Source organism: Vigna angularis, chromosome 4 (genome assembly GCF_016808095.1).
Source record: "Vigna angularis cultivar LongXiaoDou No.4 chromosome 4, ASM1680809v1, whole genome shotgun sequence".
Classification (NCBI taxonomy): Eukaryota; Viridiplantae; Streptophyta; class Magnoliopsida; order Fabales; family Fabaceae; genus Vigna; species Vigna angularis.
The window spans coordinates 12672160-12691906 of NC_068973.1; the positions used below are offsets into that span (position 1 = coordinate 12672160).

The following is a 19747-nucleotide window of genomic DNA, read 5'->3' on the forward strand; positions in this document are numbered from 1 at the left end:
ATATCACAAAAAATATGTTATTATTAGTAAACTTTCTCAAATGGTATGAGAATCAACAACCTTCTAGTTCTAATTCCTCTGTAGCACACATAGGTACATTTTTTATCGGTCTGACTCAATCTTGTTCTCTTGGTCCTGGGTTCTCAATTCATAAGCCACATATGTAACAAATCTTTGTTTTCCTCTTTATCATCTCTAAATAATTTACCTTCTGTTACATTGGCTGATGGATCTAGGGTTTTAGCTCATTATAATGGGACTGTGTACATTTTTCCTTTTTAATCCATTGATAATGTTTTTTATGTCCTTGGACATTCATTTAACTTATTATTCATTAGTCATCTAATTTGTACTCTTAATTGTGTTATTTCTTTTACCAAAGATTTTGTTTGTTTACAAAACTAGAGTTTGAGATAGGTGATTGACATCAAATATAAGTCTTATGGTCATTATCATCTTCTTCCTTCTACATATGTTGGCACATTTATGGAATCTCCTTCTCTTCTTCATGCTCAGGTAGGTCATCCAAGTCTTGCTAAATTGCAGCAGCTTGTTCCTAGCTTATTTAAGTTATCCAGTTTGGTGTGTAAGTTATGTTAATTAGGAAAGCATAGTCATAGTTCCTTTCCTCATAGTGTTTGACAATGTGCTTTGTCCCCTTTTGTCTTAGTTCACTTTGGCATTTGGGGACCTAATCGTGTTAAGTCTAATTTAGGTTTTCAATATTTTGTTAGTTTTATTAATTATTATTTCATATGTACTTGGTTGATTTAAATGAAAAATCGTTATGAATTATTTTATATATTTCAATTTTTTAATGAAATTAAAACTCGGTTCATTGTTTTTATTCGAACCTTGTGAAGTGATAATGGTTGTGAATATTTTTCCTATTCTTTTAAACAATTTGTGCCTTCTCATGACATTTCATGTCAAACTTCATGTGCTTATACACTTCAACAAAATGGGATGGCTGAGTGCAAAAATAGACATTTTATTGACACAACTCATACTCTTTTAATTCATAGTGAGGTTCCTCAATATTTTTGGGATGATGTTATTCTTAGTGCATGTTATCTCATCAATTGCATGCTCTATTTGGCTTCAAATAATAAAATACCTTAATCTATTTTATTTCTTTATCCCTTACCTCTAAAATTTTTTGGGACTATATGTTTTATTCATAATTTTTAGTTATGGTCTTAGTAAGTTATCTCCTTGATCAAACAAACGTGTTTTTTTAGGATTTACTAGATCACAAAAATTATACAAGTGTTTTTTTTCCTTCTCTTAACCATTGTTTTGTTTATGTAGATAATGAATCTTTTTTTTTTTACTTTAAATGTTTTTCTTCTTCTTATATGTCTTTGTCTAATACAATCAATATTTCTAATACAATTCATATTCTTGTTATTTATGCTCCTCAAGTTATGTCTAGTCCATTTTCAGATTTTTCTCTACAACCACTTTAAGTTTATAGTCACAGACATTATTTTCAACAACCACCAAGTGACTTAATTCAAGTGCCAACTATTGTGTCTCCCCTAGTTTCAACAATTGAGTCTGACTTCCCAATTGTCCTCCATAAAGGTAGATGTTCTACTTTTAATCTTTCTCCACATTATATTTATTTAAGTTAGCATATATTATCTTTACCTTTTTATACTTGTCTTTCATCTATTTCTTTTGTGAGCATTCCAAAATTTTTCAATGATGTCATAGCTCATTCTAGTTAACATCAGGTCTTAGCTCATCCCATTACCATTTGGGAAATATGTTATTGGGTGTAGGTGGGCTTTTACTATCAAAGTTAGTCTTGGTGGTAATATTGATCGCCTCAAAGCTCGTCCTATGGTCAAAGGTTACACACAAAGTTTTTTTTTGGATTATAGCTTTTGTTCGTTTATTTATAGCCATGACTGTTATTCAACAATAACCTATTTATCAACTGGATGCAAAAAATGTGTTCCTTAATGGAGATTTGCAGGAAGAGATTTACATGAAGTAACCTATAAGATTTGTTGCTCGGGTGAAGTCTTTTGGATTGGTATGTCATTTTTGCAAATCCTTATATAGCCTATAACATTCTTCTAGGGTCAGGTTTATAAAATTTAGCAACGTTGTTCAACAATTTGGTATGACGAAGTGTGAAGCAAATCATTCAATCTTTTAACTTCACTCGAGTGTTGGATGTGTCTACTTCATAGTATATGTTGATGACATTATTCTGACATAGATTGACAACCATGACATCTCATAGATGAAACAACATATTTGTCACCAATTTTAGACAAAATATCTTACAAACTCAGATATTTTTTGGATATTAAGGTGCCACAATCCAACATCGTTATAGTTATATCTTAAAAAAATATGCATTGAATATTTTGAAAAAAAACTGGATGGATGAATTCAAAATATATTAAGAGACTCATAAATTCTAATATCAAATTCCTACCAAATCAGAAAATCTAGATCAAATCTTAAACTATATAAAATATTAGTTAAAAAATTAAATTATTTTACTATTATTCGTCTTGATATTTCTTTGTCGTAATAAAATAAATTTTTAATTCTCCATGTGAAAATGATTATGCAGTGATGCGTCTTCGTATATACATAATTAATAATGCTCCATATAAATTTCGATGGAGAGAGCAAATAATCCATGCCGTGAAACATTTTATTCAACGGTTGTAGGATTGTATTTAAAGCGATTATTCAAAGCACGACTTTATTCACAACATTACAATTAAAATGAAAATGAACACAAAGTACAATAATCCTAATATAAATATGGGTTAAATATGTTTTTCGTCCCTTAAGTATCACACGGTTTTGGGATTAGTCCCTACTCGAAACTTTGATGGCTTTTAGTCCTCATAGTTTTGAGACTCTTACTATTAGTCCTTAAAAATGAACGGAGTTAACTTTTGTGTGATGTGGCAAACGGCGAGGACACTCTTATGCCAACTTCCATCTCCACTCTCTGCCACGTTGGTTGTTTAATTTTTGAAATGAGATTAAGTATGTTTAATTTGGAGGGATCGAGCTCTGGATCGGCCAAAGGGGAGAGAAAACCAATCAAGAGATTGAGGAGGTAGATTTCGAGGCCGTAAGAGACAACATAAAACCCCTACATGTAAATAATACGCAAGACGTAGATGGATGCCATGACCAATGTCCCAAGCGGAATGAGGGGTATATTTGTCGAGATAGTACTGAAACAACTTAGAGAACTCCTGCAAATATTGCTTCACCAGCGCAGACGACGGAGCAGCGCCACCGTCACTGCCACTTCCCTCCATTCCAACGGATTCTGACGCTTCAAATTTAGAATCCCAACAAATGAAAGCAATCATTCACTGTTAATATTATTTATCAAGGTTTAGGAAATAAGGGGAAAGGAGATCTGGGAGGGTGGTGAGGTTCGCGTTTCTATAATTGTTTCCAAAATGAAATAATAAAAAAATAAGGGTTTTCTAATGTTGAGATTATGGGTATCACCTCTACCTTGACCGAGAATTCATGGATGAAATTTTTCAAGACTGATTCCGCAACACCCAAATCCTATATCCCCAATCTTTATATTCACACGAAGAAGAGCAAAACAAAACCTATCAACTTACCTCCTCAAGAAGACGACCTTCAGATGTATCTCCTCAGCTTTCTTTGCCCCCAACTGCAATGATAAAGAAGAACCCAACTTCTTAAAATTTCATTTATAAGAGATGACGAAGTAAGGTTCAACCAAATTAAACATACTTAATCTCATTTCAAAAATTAAAGGCAAAGAGTGAAGATGGAAGCTGGCATAAGAGTGTCCTCACTGTTTGTCACATCACACAAAAGTTAACTCCATTCATTTTTAAGGACTAATAGTAAGAGTTTCAAAACTATGAGGACTAAAAGCCATCAAAGTTTCGAGTAGGGACTAAATCCAAAATCGTATGATACTTAAGGGACGAAAAACATATTTAACCCTATAAATATTCTATATGAGAAATTTTTTTAACTTCACAGACAAATATATATATATATATATATATATATATATATAATCTAAAAAATAAATAAATATGTTGTTTAAATATTATTTTCTTTACATAAATTAATTACTTCATAATTAATACTTTTCAAATTTAATTTATATATATGCATTGTTTTTTAAAATACAATCAAGAACATTTGCAATCGATTATATATTACATAATTAGTTTTATTATTTTGTTATCATATCTAATGCAAATTTTGTACTTATTTTTGAAATTTTTTATCTTAATTTGAACAATATATAACTTTTCACTACCGTGTTCACTTGGGGCGAAAGTACTGTTTACGGAGGTTGGAGAGCGATGATATGCGTTTGGTTGAAGAGAAATGTGCAGACGGATGGAAACGCAGGATTCTCGTACTGTTGACTCACGTGCGAATGTGGTGAGATTTGGAGAGATGGAATACAATTTGTCTGAAGTGCCCCTGAAGATTGCAGAGGAGGAAGGCGCTTACGGAAAAAGGAGGAGAAGAGAGAGTGAGCGCTGTGAGTGATTAACCTCTAAACGGGATCAAGAAGCTTGGAAAACCAACCATTGTTGTTGTTGTTGTTCCTGTTAGAGTTTCTGAGTGAGGTTGGGAGGCGATCGCACGGCGTCGTTTGGGTCCTGCCGCAAAAGGGGCGTTTGCAAAACTTGCCTCCAGCTCCCGCTCCCCCTTCATATCCCTTCTCTTTCTTTTCGGTCACCATTGCAGTGATGGGACAATGGAAAGCGAAGGATTATTTGTGCATAATCCAATAAAAAAAATCATGACAAATTTTTAACATTGAAACCACCATAGGTGTGCCTGTTTGTGTTTTTATTCATTTTAAAAAGAAGAAAAAGAAAATATTAGCTTTATGTAATTATTTAAGGATGTTAATTACTATTAAAATATTTTTATTCATATAACGATCCAAATCCCACTTCCATACGTATGCATTGTTTTTCTATCAACAAATTAAGACTGAAATAAAAAAAATGCTTATGTTAAATCTTTTACTAAATTATAATTTTTTTATATTTTAAAATTTAATTTGGTGACTTATTTTTATGGTGAGATTTGGTGACATTTAAAAATAAATTAATTTTACTAAATTATAATTTTTTTACATTTTAAAAATAAATTTTATTAAATTTTTTTCATTTTTCATTTTTACAATTAAATATAACATTAATAATTATTATTTTATATTACTTTAATAACTAAGGGCATTTTGGTAATCTTCAATTTTTACTAATTAAACAAATTTTTTTATCTATTACATTAATCGAATCTTACACTAATTCTCATAAACTTTACTTTCAAATTTATTCTCATCTTACTCCAAATCCACTCAAACAAACAATAAAATATTTATCCTCAAATCTCCTCAAATTGATTCAATCATTTTCCCAAAATCATCTCTTCCAAATACTTTCAAGTAAACAAAACATATATGTTTTTTTTTTGTTTTTATATTTTCTTTTTAACTTTTCTTTCATTCAAATGAGATTATAACATTTCTCAGTATATGACAATAAATACTAAAGTTATTAGCTGTGTGAACTTTTCTCAACTCAGATGCTCAGTATAATAAATGTTGACAGAACAAAATTTGGAAAGATAATAATGACACTTTGGATGTTTTTTTTTTTTTACAAACATTCCAATATTTTTTAATAGCCCATTTTTATCTATTGTAAGGAGACTTCATGCATATATTAATTACTTTATTTACTATAAACTTTGATATAATTTTTTTATTTATTTTATATTTTAGCATAATAGGTAAGATGATTTATTTGAAGAGCATTGTCATATGAGGGTATTATTTCTGGATCTAAATAATTCATAGATTTAGTTGAAATTAGATTTATTTTAATCGAATGAAATGTTAATAAGTTAAACGTTTCTGTTATTTTATAATAAAAAATCTCATTATCTCGTGTTAATATGTTGGATAATAATGAAAAACTTATCTTCTTCAATTTACGTAAGAGTCAAAAGTTTAGTTAATAATGAACAACTTATCTTCCTCTTGTATAACTAATCATTCTTTTAAGATTATTAAGTTATAAGACTTTTCAAAGTAGGTCACTTTACTAGTAAGAAGTTTAAATTTTTACAAATAAATGTTAAAGGCATGGTAAAATTTTAATCATAAATGTTTAATGGTAATACAAGTAAGATTATTTTAAGTAGTAATGGATTACCTTTACATAAAATAATGATTGTATAAAATGTAGAAACATGATAAAACTTTTCCCTAACCCTACTATGAGTGCCAAATTTTCATACCAGATTTGAACTCATAGTCTTCAAGGTAGACTGACTTGAATATTCAACTTCGTATCACTACAAAAGAATAGTCTCTCTGCAAAGATTATCTAACACTCAAGTTAGTAAAAAATGATAAATGGATATATGATAATAAAATAATTATTTGATCATAATATTTTTTATGATAGCATCTATTTACAAGTTTCTTAGCTTATAAATAAATAAAAATATTAAACAAATTCAGTTATTTAAAAATAATCAAATATTATATTTTAAAAATATTATATAATCAATTATTATAAAATATTAAATAATAAAATATTATTATAATATTTAAAAATATGATGTGATGATAAGTTATTATATCATAAAATATTAACTATAAATATCTTAAAAATATTTTATAATATCAATAAATATAATAAAATCTATTATAAGTCATTATATTATAAAATATAAACTATAAATAACAGATATATTTTATAATATTTAGAGTGCGTACAACCTCATTAAATAGCATCATCATAAAGATACAAATAATTAATAAAAATAATAAAATTATTATTTTTATCATTGTTATAATTATAATTATCAAATTGAATGTAAATAATTTTTATAAACTTTTTGTAAAATTTATTTATTTATTTTATAAATAATTTTATTATTAAAAAATAGTTAAATTTAAAAAATATCAAATTGAAAAAAGAGGTTAAAATTAAAGATGCAGTAAAATTAATAAATTAATTGTTTTAATTTTAAATTCAGAAGGTAAATGTAAAAAACAAATTAAACACTAAAAAGACAATCTCTTATAGATATAGATTATTAATCTTATTTATTTTACTCCAAGATAATTAATTTTAACAGTTTTTAATAAACAACTTCTTAGTATAATTTTTCTGTAAATTTTATTAAAATGAGTTGTATTCAACAAAATGTTAGCATTGACTCAATTTGAGAATCTAAGAGTGGTTCATCAGAATCTCATCAAAATAGGCCATCCTGGGTGTCCATTCTTTAACTTTTTTTTTCCTTCTTTCGAATCTATAATAAAACACCTCGCTTGCTTTCTCTTTTATAATAATAATAATAATTTTTCATACATAACGTTTATTTCTATTTTACTCTTTATAATATAATTATTAACTAATTTAAAAAAATATAATTAGTAATTAATTTTTAAGAGCAACTATTATTTTAAAATATTTTATATAAAACTGTTACATATTTCTTGTTTTTTCCCCTTTTTTATTTATTATATTCGTAGTTCTAGTATTATATTTGAAGTATTTCTTACTATTTTCATTATATTTTTCTTATATATTAACTTAATAAATTTATATATATTATTAACTTATAATATAATATAAATATTTTAAAAAATGGGACACAATATACAACCTTAATAATAATAATAATTAAGATGGTCTTATTCTTTTTATATTTTTTAAAATTAAATAAAATAAGTGATAATGATAGTTAAAATAAGTATGAATAGTTTGTGGTGCGATATATTCTTCAAATATGTGAATAATTTGGCAAGATTATGTAAGATTCTAGTAATAGTTACATGAATAAAATATTAGTGATATATATTTTGTTGTACTATTTTATTTTAGTGGTTTAAAATTTAAGATTCGTATTAATTTTAATTTTATATATTTATTAAGTAAAATGTATGTATTTTCAGTTTTAGAATTGTATGCGTAATTTATAATTTGCAAAAAATATAAAAAGGAATTAGAGTTCTGAATTTATGTGAAAGAGAAAATAAAATATAGAATTTGCAAAAATATATTATTTTTAACAGAAGTAGAACTTACATTCACTATTTTTTTTTTCATTATTATTTAGGTTACGATATTAAAAATAAAATTTAAAAGTTTTCGTTATTATATATATTTATATTTTGTTGAATTCGAACTTAGTCTTTCCTACCCGAAAAGCAAAAGAAAGGAATATCCGCATATATGGGAATACTCTGAATTGACCATCATTATTAAACACTTACGGACACTCCATGTAGGTTCCCAATTTTAATTTTAATTTAATTTAATTTTTATTGCTGTCAACTATTAATCACGTAAGGAACACTTCCTAGGTTCCTACTTTTCTTTTTTCATTTACATTTACTATTATTTATTATCAGCATTTAGTAAATTAATTAATTAAAAAAATTGCTTCAGAAAAAAATAAGTACAGTTAGTAAAAGATATATTCTACCAATTTAAAATTATTATCTTTAAAACAGTTAAAGATATTTAAAAAACATCGTAAATATTATTATCTTTAAAACACTTGACAATATTTAAGATATATGGTAAATATAACGACGTTAATATTTTACATATAATCAACGGTCCACTTTACAGAAAATAAAAATCAACGGTTCGATGTTGGTATTGATAACGCGTTGGCCTGTTCTTCTACTTATTTCCGCCTATAAATAAATCCCAAATGCACTGCCCATGGTTTCAAGCCCTAAGCCTTCAACGAAGGAGGAGCGGAAAACATTCCGAGTTTCTTCCTCAGTTCTCCCTTTCTAGAATCTTCCAAATTCAAACCTCTTTTGCTTTCAGCCTTACTAATAACACTCAGTAGCGAGAACGAGTCATGGAATCCAAACCCGGTCAAAATATCAAGCTCCTCTGTAGTTACGGCGGTAAAATTCGCCCACGCACCACCGACGGTGAACTCCGTTACGTTGGAGGCCACACCAGAGTTCTCACCGTCCTCCGTTCGATCTCCATTTCAGGTTCGTTTCGTAATGTTTAGCCTTCATTTTCACTCTCGCTTCTTTGTTTCCTGAATTTAATTTAACGTTTTGATGCATCGTTGTGCAGAATTGATGGTCAAACTCACTGAGTTTTGCGGTTCGTCTGTGATCTTGAAGTGTCAATTACCCAAGGGAGACTTGGAGACCCTGATTTCCATCACCAACGACGAAGATCTCGCTAACATAATCGAAGAATACGATCGTGCCTCGTTGAAACTGGCGCATCCAATGAAGATCAGAGCCGTTCTCTTGCCGCCGAGGTCGATGAAGAAGGTTTTGTCTACTCCGACGTTGTCCTCGGCGTCGTCCAGCGCCAGTCACTCTCCGGCCAGATCGCCTCATACTTCCGCCGAATCCCTGCCGTACACGGCGTACCGTTACGGATGCAATTACCGGACTCCGCCGCTGCCGGCTGCGTACGCTATCGGCGTGCGTAACGGTTCGGCGAAGGCCTGCTGCTACACGCAGTTCGATGGAAACCATAGATTTTGGCGTCGTGGACCTCACTGCTACAATTACTGCCACTGAGGCCAGCCGATTTATTCATATAGTAAATACAGTCACAGAGGAATCGGGAATACGAAGCGGATTCCATACATGATATCATGATGACGAAAATATCAAAAGCACCAAAAAAAACGAAAAAAAAAACATGAGAGAGGGTTGTGAAATACAATTAATTTTTTTTTTAAATTTTTGACAAAATTTAGATATCGATGAATGAGGAGGTTCAAGTTTTTCCAATTAAGCCTAAATTTATTTTCGAATATAATACCTGCTCGGGACTCTGTTTTTTCAACGGTTAGGGTTCCGTTAACCACCGTCTGACACGAGACCACGATTCCTTTGAGGCGTTACACGTGTTGCTTTTGGCGGTTTCGCGTGTTAACTGTGGCCACACGCGTTCAATTTTATACGACTTGATTATTTAAGTGGGTACGTATTTTCCATTGACAATTTTTTTTCATTTGAAATTAGATAAGATTATTCTTGTTGATTTATATATTTCTTGTTGAATTTGCAGGTCGATAAAAGACGGAGACATTGTAGCGTGACTAGTGGGGATTGTGGAAAAGGACAAAAGCTTGAACCTTCTTGAAATTGGGGTTTCAGGCTATTACGAAAACTATTTGGAAAGTTGTCGTAAAAGAAAGTCCTATTTATAAATAATAAATAGAATAAAAAATAATGAAAGGTATAAAAAATTCAATAATTATATTGAGGACCAAAACCGGAAGATAGGGTCTGGTGGAGCAAGTTGGTTAGCTGAAAATGACATGATTGAGGCATATTTCTGGTAGTTTTTTGATGGGTTCAATTCAACAGCTCTCTCTACTTTATCCGATGATTGGATGCGGTTCGGGAATAAATAGATAAATAAGTTTAAAGTAAGAATCTGCCCCACCATTGCAGGGAAAAGATGAAATTCAATAAAACAATATACATGGAGAAAGAGAAGGCCATGGCCCAAATAATCCATCAAGGGGTGACCATTGAATTGGGGCACACAAAAGTTTGGTCCAGCTGAGGAATAAGTCAAAACATCAGAAGTGCAGGTGGCGTTAAACTTTAACACCAAACAGAGGTATCTATAATATTTTAAACAAAATTGGATTAATTAGTTTATATAAAGAAAGACATTTGAAAAGGTGAGCCTCTTCATTCTTCAAGAATCTACATCATGAAATTAAGAAAATATTTTTTAATAAATATTTTCTATGTTAATCAAATAAAAAATATTAAAATATGAATCTTGTAAAAATCTTTGCACTGTAAAAGTTTTATTAACATAAATTTAAACATTTCATAGTCACTTTGGTAAGGATATCATGGATATCACTGTATTTATAGTTATTGAATGAGAAATTAATGATTTGAAATTAAAGTAAATCAAATTTATGTTTAATAAAAATTTGAATTTAATTAGATTCACAACATTATTCATTTATGTAATTTACCATGTTATAATATTTTTTAAATTAATTGAAAATCTTAAATCATTAAAATTATGATTTCTAGAAATAATTTAATTTTCTTCGATTGTTGAAAAGCCATTGAGAATAATATGTTATTTTATCAAAAATTTTAATTCTTTCTCCTAAATAATTTTAAAAAAATAATTGTTATAAAAGACAAAAGGAAGAAATGATGAATATTGTACCAAAAATATATCCAACAACTATTACGAAAATAACAACTACTACAAAAATATAATAGTACTGGTTTAAGAGACTAAAGAGTGTCCGTTTGTAATATTTTTTATTTTTTTTATTTTTAACTTTTAATTTTTATTTTATTTTTATATACTTTTTTAAAAATAAAATTTTTGTCATGTGTTCCCATTACAATGATGGTGTGAAGTGATAATGATATTGTTATTTGTCACAGTGTCACTCTTATATAACGTGTCATTGTATTAATTTTAATTTAATCTTTTTATATTTTTATTATCTAATTTAACTTTTTAATTCTATGTAAATATTTTTATTGATATTTTTATTAAATATTTTTAACTTATTTATATTTAGTTAATTATATAAATGTTAATCATGTTCTTTAAATATACCTATAAGAGTTAAAAAAATTTGAGGGATCGATTTGCAACTTCTAACCAAAAACAAGAACAGTTGGAATGATTAAACAAAAAAAAAACCTTTTCACGTTAGGTAAAATAGTCTTTCGACGACGATAATCTTTAAATTATTATTGATTTGATTGTTGCTAGATGTTTGACAAAAATGACGACAAATAGTAATATTGTTGTTAAAATTTAAAACCACGATGATTTGTATAACACCATTAGTAAAATTTAAAATTTAAAAAAAAAGATATAGAAGACGATTTTGCCTTATAATAGCCATTAAAAGCTACTTGAATAAAAAAATATAAGACTTAATTTTATTTTTATTCTTATTTTTGTCTATTTTGTTTAATGTGGGATCCATTTTTTTCGAGTGTTCAGTGTGTTTCCCTTTTTCGTAATTTGTGTTTGGTCCCTTTTTATGACGCCTTATAAATCATTAATGACAAATAAATATTGTCTTTCAAGTGTTAGTTCGTGGTTTTTTAAAATTTTATTAATTTGTTTTAGATTTTTCTTAATTTAAAAAAAGTTGTGCATGTGTCAAGTCAATATTGTTTCACGTGACAAGTCAATATTGTGTCACGTAACAATGTCAGTTCACATGTCAAGTTTGTGTCACGTGTCAAATCAGTATTAATGTCACGTATGAGTGTCTTGTATTCAATTCAATCCCAGTTTTTATTATTTTTTTTTCAATTTAGTTCCAAATTTTGTTAACTTTTTTCAATTAAGTTCCAATGTTACATTTCAAAAGAAAATTTTTTCATTATTTTTAAAATTAGACATAAAATTCTTCATTAATTTTTAAATTAGGAGATTTCCTCATTATTTTTAAAATTAGAAGAAATATTTTTTCATTACTTTTAAAGTTATAAGGAAAATTATTAATTATTTTTAAAATTAGAAGGAAAGTTATAATTTATTTATAAAATTATAAGGAAAATTTAAATTAATTTTTAAAGTTAGAATGGATTTTTTTTTAAATTAGAAGAAGAATTAGTCACTATTTGTATATCAACTATAACCCTATTTTTGTATGTAAAAGAAATCAAACATAAACCTAATAATTATATTCCAGTAATATAGTTAACGTTGGTTTAAAACTAATGAAAAAAATATTTAATAAAAATGTGAATTATAATAAAAATGAAATCTAAAATGAGCTAGAATAGGTAGAATGAAATTTTGTTAACCATTTTGTTACCTCGCTCTGACAAGAGTTCTTACATTACTTAAAAATGAGCTAGAATAGGTAGAATGAAATTTTGTCTTTGAGTTAAGGATTTCGAGGTTTTTGAGTTGATGTCTTGTTTTAAACAGTTGATTATTAGTTTAAGATAGGTTATAGACTTTTGCTTAAGTCTAAAATAGTTTATAATCCAATCTATGAGTGTTAGAAATTGGTAAAAGTGGTTAAAAGAGGTAATGAGTGGTCTAGAAGTGTTAATTTTGCAGTTTTAATGCTGTAGAATTATGTAGTCCGGTTGGGGGAGAAGAATTGGCTAGCTGGACGAGTGCAAGGGAGTTTTGGAGGTGAGCTGCAAAGGTTGAGCGAGCTAGCTCTCTCAGCTTGGGAAGCTTGTTATTTTGGCTCTCGTTGGGTAAGCAAAATTGACTAGCTAGGCAGTATTTGGGTTTTTTGGAAGTGAGTTCTAGAGGTTGGGTGAGCCAGCTCGTTTAGCTTGGGAAGGTCATTGTTTTGGCTCTAGTTGGGCCACTGGGTTTGTGTTCTTAAGTGTTTTTGAATCTTTATACATATGTGTATGGTTTTAAAAGATATATTGGTTTGTTGTATGATTTGTAGAAATGTTTATAACTTATGATTGAATGAAATGAAATGTATATGAGTCCTAAGGAGGATTCTTAAGTGTTGTATCAAAGTTTTATTGGTATGAATACAGGTAGCTCAATCTTGGGGGTTATCCTGAACTTTAATGATCATTCATTCTCAAGTAAAGAAATTTCATACATATGGCGAGAGTAGCAGGAGATCTTAGTCTAGGTGCTTCCAGTATAGCCTAAGACGCGATACAGACTAACCTTGCAAGTATGGTAGGGTGAAACCCATTGGTAATGACTTTACAAAACAATAGAGACCACCATAAGTGCACAACCCGCCATAGTTCAGCATTCATACTAAATCCAGATAATCCAGTCTAGGTCCTTGCATGTTAAGATGTTTGGTTTGATTTATGTTATATATGATTTGTATGCCATGTCCTAAGTGTAATATGAATTGCTTTTGTAGCTAGCTTACCTTTTATTTTCTACATTTTTTGTATGTTCCTGTGGACTATAATCATTCGGTAGGTGTGAGCAGAGGGTGATGAAGTAACTATAGAGTAGGACGGAGGGACGACTGATGCCTAGTTTTCTATAGATTAACTATATTTTTATAGTTTTGTTTTAGTTGGCTTGTATAAAGTTAAATTTGTAGTTATGTTTTGTATAAATATAAAGAAAACTTTTACTTCTTGTCTGATTAACTGTTCTATTTTATTAAACATGTGATAAATTCTATATTTTTGGGATGTTACAGAATTAATGACTAATCAAGAAAAGAGTTTCTTATGTTTTAACTTATTGGAATTTGACACCGATATCATAAGTTAACATAAAACTCTAAAAATGAAAAAAAAAATATTATATTACTTTTATAATAGTTCTAAAGTAAAATATACTTTATTGGGTCATTAAAGAATGTTGTTAGACATCAACATTGATTAATAAATTAACTTATCATTAATTTAGTAATGAACTTACAAGTTATATACTAACAAGTATTCTTATATTTGTTGGATGATAAAATATTATGGATTAAATTAAAAAGTTTAATTTTATTGATTGGCTATAATTAATATACTAACACCAAGAATATAATTAATATAAAATCTAAAAATTTGTAAATTGATTGGCTAAGACTTAGTCTAAGTAAGCAAATAAATATTTTATTCAATATGATTTAATAAAAGTGTGTAACGCTGACTTGAAAATAAACGAGTTTTAAAAAATCTCTCTGGTTAAGGGTTCAATTATTTTTCGGAGGCTCCAGATTTCTTATGTTCCAAGAATGAACTGTTGACACAACAATATCAGTTTTTATATGAATTATATGTATAAGGCCTTCAAATATTTAAAGTAGATAATTTTTTTACAGTATTTTTCCTAAAAATTTATTCTTCTCGATTGTAATATTATGCATAATTTAATCAAAAATAAATTCGTTATTTTCACTGTATATAATTGTGTCATCCGTATCAGATTATTTATTAATTTATATTCTTATATTTAAAATTAAGTTCTTAAAATATGTATCTCTTTATTTAAAAAATGCGACTCTTCTTAATCATCAAATAATAATTTCTCTTTAATATTTTTATAACTAAAATATGGATCTTTCTCCATACATTTGTCTAACTAACATTTATAAACTTGTTGCTTTCTATAGAGATAAAAGTTAGCCTTCCATTATTCAAACAAGTTTCATATTAAATTTTCAAAGAATCGAATTTCATTATCACCTTCTTTATCTTTAATTTCGTATATTTATTGAGGACTACAATATCCCACAATATATCAAAACAAAATTTCCTATATTGACTTGATAATCAATTTAATTAACATTAAAGTTTTTGAGTCTTAGATGGGAACTTGAAAGAGTGGAATCTAAATGGTGGGTATTCAAATAGTAAGGAAATGATATTTTAGGGTTTTGCATGTGAAAGGAATTCTCTAATAGAAAGTCTTTAAGAGAATAACAACGTAACATATAAGGAACTTGGACGTTGAAGTTTTCAAAAAATGCGTGTTCATATTTCTCTTACAGACTACTGACACGTGTCTTACTACGCAGCCCAATACGAAACGAGTCAAACTTGACGGGATGGTCTTTATTTTAGTTTGCAATTAAATATTTTAAAAATCATCCAACTCGATGTAATTATATTCTTTAGTATTAACAAAACATGAACTTATATATTTTTGGTTGATGAAAAGTTTATATTAAGAGAAGGTGTGCTGTAAATTAAATAAAAATACAAAAATATGTAATTTTATTCATTTAGGATAATAACTAATTGAATTATGCAGACTGCATAGTTTTTGTACAAGGGACTTCTTATCTATATTTTTCAATTTAATAGTTTATTCTATGATAGTGAGATGATAAGTGTATTATACTGGTAAATTTTAAGCAAAACTCAAGAAACTTATTATTATGAATTGATAAAATGAAGTATCTTACAAAAGATAAAATACATTGAGAGACTATTTGTTAACCAAAAAAAGAAATAGTACTTCATTTTTTTCTCATTGCATAAAATAAATATTGTTCGTATATCTGCATACTATAATTTATAGTAGATAAATAATTATATTTTAATTAAATTTTTGTGATTAATAAACACTTTTTCTACATGTAAATTAGATTTATAGTTAATTAAGTTTTAAGTTCTTTATAAATTTATATATTTTTAATTAATTTTTCATTAAAAAAATTAATTGAGTTTTCAAATCTTTTACATTTTTAATTGAGTATCTATTTTTTTTATGGGACAGTTGTTATATTAACTTGTCATCTTAATTATTTTCCTTCACACATTAAAAATGAATTGTACATTATATGGTTAATACAAAATAAAAATAATATTATAATTAATATAAAACAACAAATTACTTTTATTTATTGAAAACATATTGGGTAACAAGATAATCCGTGGTGACATGGACAATCTCTTAATTGTTTTAGATGATGACAGAAAAGTTATCAGAAACCATTACAACCTCGTTATCTAACGCATATTAAAAGTAATGAAAGTTACTTGTTATTTTACATTAATCATGATATCATGTTTATATTAACCAAAACCTCACATTTTTTAACACACAAAAAAACTAAGATGACATAATTTAATAACAATCGTGTCACCCAATTAACAAAAAATATTAAATGGTATGAACTTAATTGAAAAATATAATTATTTTTACTCAATATACCAATAAAATTTAATTGATAGTCAATTAAAAATACTTAATTAAAAATCTTCATATTCATTAGAGTAAATATTTTAGATGGTAAGAGATCGTTACACTTTTTAGTATTGATAATCTTACTTATTTTCATGTGTTATTTCTTAACACATCGAGACAAATAAATAAGATGTCGTAACATAACAATCACATAATCCAATTAACAAAATTAAAACAATAAAGATCCAAGTGAAAAGTATAAAAATTTTGAGTACTCAATATACTAAAAAGATTTAATTAAGTCTTATATCTTTATTAAAATAAATATTTTACATTGTAATGTTACCCTTTGAAGTATTGATAATCTTTTCTAAAACGTTAAAATGCAAGTTAGATTCAGATAAAAAAAAGATAGATTGAAAGAGACTTGGAAAAAGTTCTAAAAATACAATAGCTTAAAAAAAAATCCTAAAGTCACTCCCACTTCTTTTTGTTGTTTCGGCTTAGAGATCATGAACAAGATAATCTCAATTATAATGGATGATTTTTATTTGTTGGACTCAAAAGTTGATGTGGTAAAAATCCTTAGCAACCCCAACAAAGAATGACCAATTTGATAGAAAAAGTTGTAAGTGCTTAGACGTGGCCCTTGTTAAACAGAATACCCAAGTTTCTTTACTTCTTCAATCCATTGAATCAGAACAGAAGAGCATATACATGAAAGTACTTCAAATAGCTTATTTTGTAAGAAAAAGTAATTAACAAACTTATATGACACTTTATAATGGAAAGAGGCGCTGAGTTTACAGAGAAGGACAAACCCTTATGTTTTTTTAAGGTATTTCAGTTTCATAATATGTGTGTGTGTGTCATTAATCAGTTTAAGTTTTAACTGCTCTCTATTTCTTCAGTTAAATTCACCAAAGTGAACTAAAAACTCATCAAAGGGGAAGGGCCCAACTAACATTTGACTCATCTTTTCATCTTAATTTAGATATTGTTAAACATTGGCTAGGCTACTTGAAGATTAATATATAATACAAAGTTCTATATGAATGAAAAGCCAATGGTTAATACTAAGTCGAAAAACCGAATAGAAGAAAAACTCGATACAAAGATTTGGACTAGCAGTCCCAAATAATACAAACAGAATATAACTGGCCACTGACTGATGTGGAACTTTCTCAACCAGTTTCTTGCTCAAATTCTTCACCCTCAGATTCCTCTACATTGTCAGCATCATCGTCATCTGCCTCATTGTCAAAATCTTCTTTATCATTTTCATTTGTGGTTTTCCCTATCACAATAAGGTTGCTGTTCATCTTCCTAATCTCATTGCACTGCAATGATTCATGGCGACAACGACAGGCATGAGTACGAGGCAATGAACAATATGTAACACTGAATTGCACCTTGTAACCTACTATCTTCTTAAGTGAACACTACCTTATTATAATGGATAATGCAGGCCTTTTTTAAATGCCATGATGTATATGTGGAAGATTTCTTTACAAGTATACCTACTTGTCAAAATCATGAGAGCCATGCAGCTAAGTTCAAGAAAACAGCTAGATGCTAATGTGGCCAAATATTTGAGGAGAATTTATTTGTTGTGTGTTTGGTATGGCGTTTTCACGCCACATCCTTTGCAAAAGTCAAACCCACAGGCCTCAATTATGCAGAAGCTACTTTTTATTGTTTCATATAGATGTAGTGAGAAAACAACTACCCATGTTGCAAACTTCATTCGAAACATACCCTTAAGCTATGTTTGGATTAAAGTTTGTAAACTTAAGTTAGGACAAAATTCACTTTGTAAACTAAGTTTACAAAAACATCTCTACCTTTTCTTCTATATTAAATTGAGTTACTTAAGTTAGGACAAAATTGTAATAGAACAGATGTTCTTTAAATTGAGTTTAAATCAGGTTCAATTGAAAATCAAACAATATGTTTTTCATGTTTTACTTTGTGATCATACTTCTGGGCCATGAAACTATAAACGCCCAACATGTACTTACTATAATCAAAGGAAATCTCCTAAGTTGAAGTGCGAGATTAATTCCTTTAACAAGAGATAGTGATCATTAAACTAGACTTTGCCTATCTCCAAAAAGCTTTACACAACCAAGAATCAAACAATGGTCAGATCAACAAGTGTAAGGCATCCAACCATCTTTTTGGGCCAAACTTGGTTGGCAGATTTTATCCTTATATTATAGGATGACCAGACTTTGTCTTTCCCTAAGATATGAAATTTTAAGAGAAAGATGCTAACAACCTAAACATGTGAACAAAACTAAGAAACAAAATATTCCACCTATTATACCTCTCTGGAAGGAGAGAGGAGAAATTTGTCATAAATTTCAGACATGTGTGTTTAGATTAACATATTTGCAGAAAATCATGTGTAATAATTCCCATTTGTGAATTCCCAGTTATGACCACTCATTCACACTCTAATGTTTCATTTTACATATATGCTGCTTCAACAATAGCTAATCATGTTCAAATTGTGCGACAGAAATTCAAGGAAGGAAGAATCTAAACATTTAATCATATCATAATTGATATGTACCATATGATCAAATCCCTACAGGCCTCTGTAATCCCAATTTCCGAATCATTTGATTAGATACATTAGAAACCTAGAAAAAAAAATGTGCAAAGATGTGTACAAAAGTGACAGAGTACAACCGAAAAGATACCGTTTTGAAGGAATTTATATGGCGTTAGAAACAGAATGTTATGAAGAGAGGTAACAGAAGAGAAAGGGTGGAGGGTAGAGCCAAAAGAAAATGACCTTTTCTTCGAAATCGGACTCTTCCATGGCGAGGAGGAGTTCTTCGTTTTGGGGATGGGGCCACTGAGAGGGTAGAAGAAACGACGTCGGAATAGTCCTGGTCGAGAGTGGGTACTGAGTCATGTAAGCCGGAAACTGTAACATCTTTTCTTCCTCACTCGCGCTTCAACGTCTCTATTTCATTCCATTTCTTATTTATCACAAATAATAAAAAATGTTACATAATTTTAAATATATTAATTATCATTTTTTTTTTCATATATTTAGTTTATTATGAAATTGATTAATGGATCACTCCTGGTTTTTTTTTTTTCAAAGTGAA

General features: G+C 28.5%; 2 protein-coding genes across 2 annotated transcripts; one reads left to right on the plus strand and one right to left on the minus strand.

Moving 5' to 3' along the window:
• Window positions 1–8755: 8755 nt before the first annotated feature.
• Window positions 8756–9814, plus strand: LOC108330838 (uncharacterized). Its single transcript, XM_017565413.2, has 2 exons — window positions 8756–9049; window positions 9138–9814. Exons 1-2 carry the CDS (start codon window positions 8908–8910, stop codon window positions 9596–9598), a joined length of 603 nt encoding a protein of 200 aa, XP_017420902.1. The 5' UTR covers window positions 8756–8907; the 3' UTR covers window positions 9599–9814.
• Window positions 9815–17563: 7749 nt separating this feature from the next.
• Window positions 17564–19609, minus strand: LOC108331040 (uncharacterized). Its single transcript, XM_017565651.2, has 2 exons — window positions 19426–19609; window positions 17564–17962 (listed from the first exon to the last, which is right to left on the minus strand). Exons 1-2 carry the CDS (start codon window positions 19567–19569, stop codon window positions 17807–17809), a joined length of 300 nt encoding a protein of 99 aa, XP_017421140.1. The 5' UTR covers window positions 19570–19609; the 3' UTR covers window positions 17564–17806.
• Between the last annotated feature and the right edge of the window lie 138 nt (window positions 19610–19747).

What these genes read in the sequence shown, in the direction of transcription:
- LOC108331040 (XM_017565651.2), bottom strand. Translation starts at nt 19,569, where the DNA reads ATGTTACAGTTTCCGGCTTACATGACTCAGTACCCACTCTCGACCAGG. An exon ending in AGTCCGATTTCGAAGAAAAG is followed by an intron (nt 17,963 to 19,425) that starts GTCATTTTCTTT and finishes GAATCATTGCAG; the next exon opens with TGCAATGAGATTAGGAAGAT.
- LOC108330838 (XM_017565413.2), top strand. Translation starts at nt 8,908, where the DNA reads ATGGAATCCAAACCCGGTCAAAATATCAAGCTCCTCTGTAGTTACGGC. An exon ending in CCGTTCGATCTCCATTTCAG is followed by an intron (nt 9,050 to 9,137) that starts GTTCGTTTCGTA and finishes ATCGTTGTGCAG; the next exon opens with AATTGATGGTCAAACTCACT.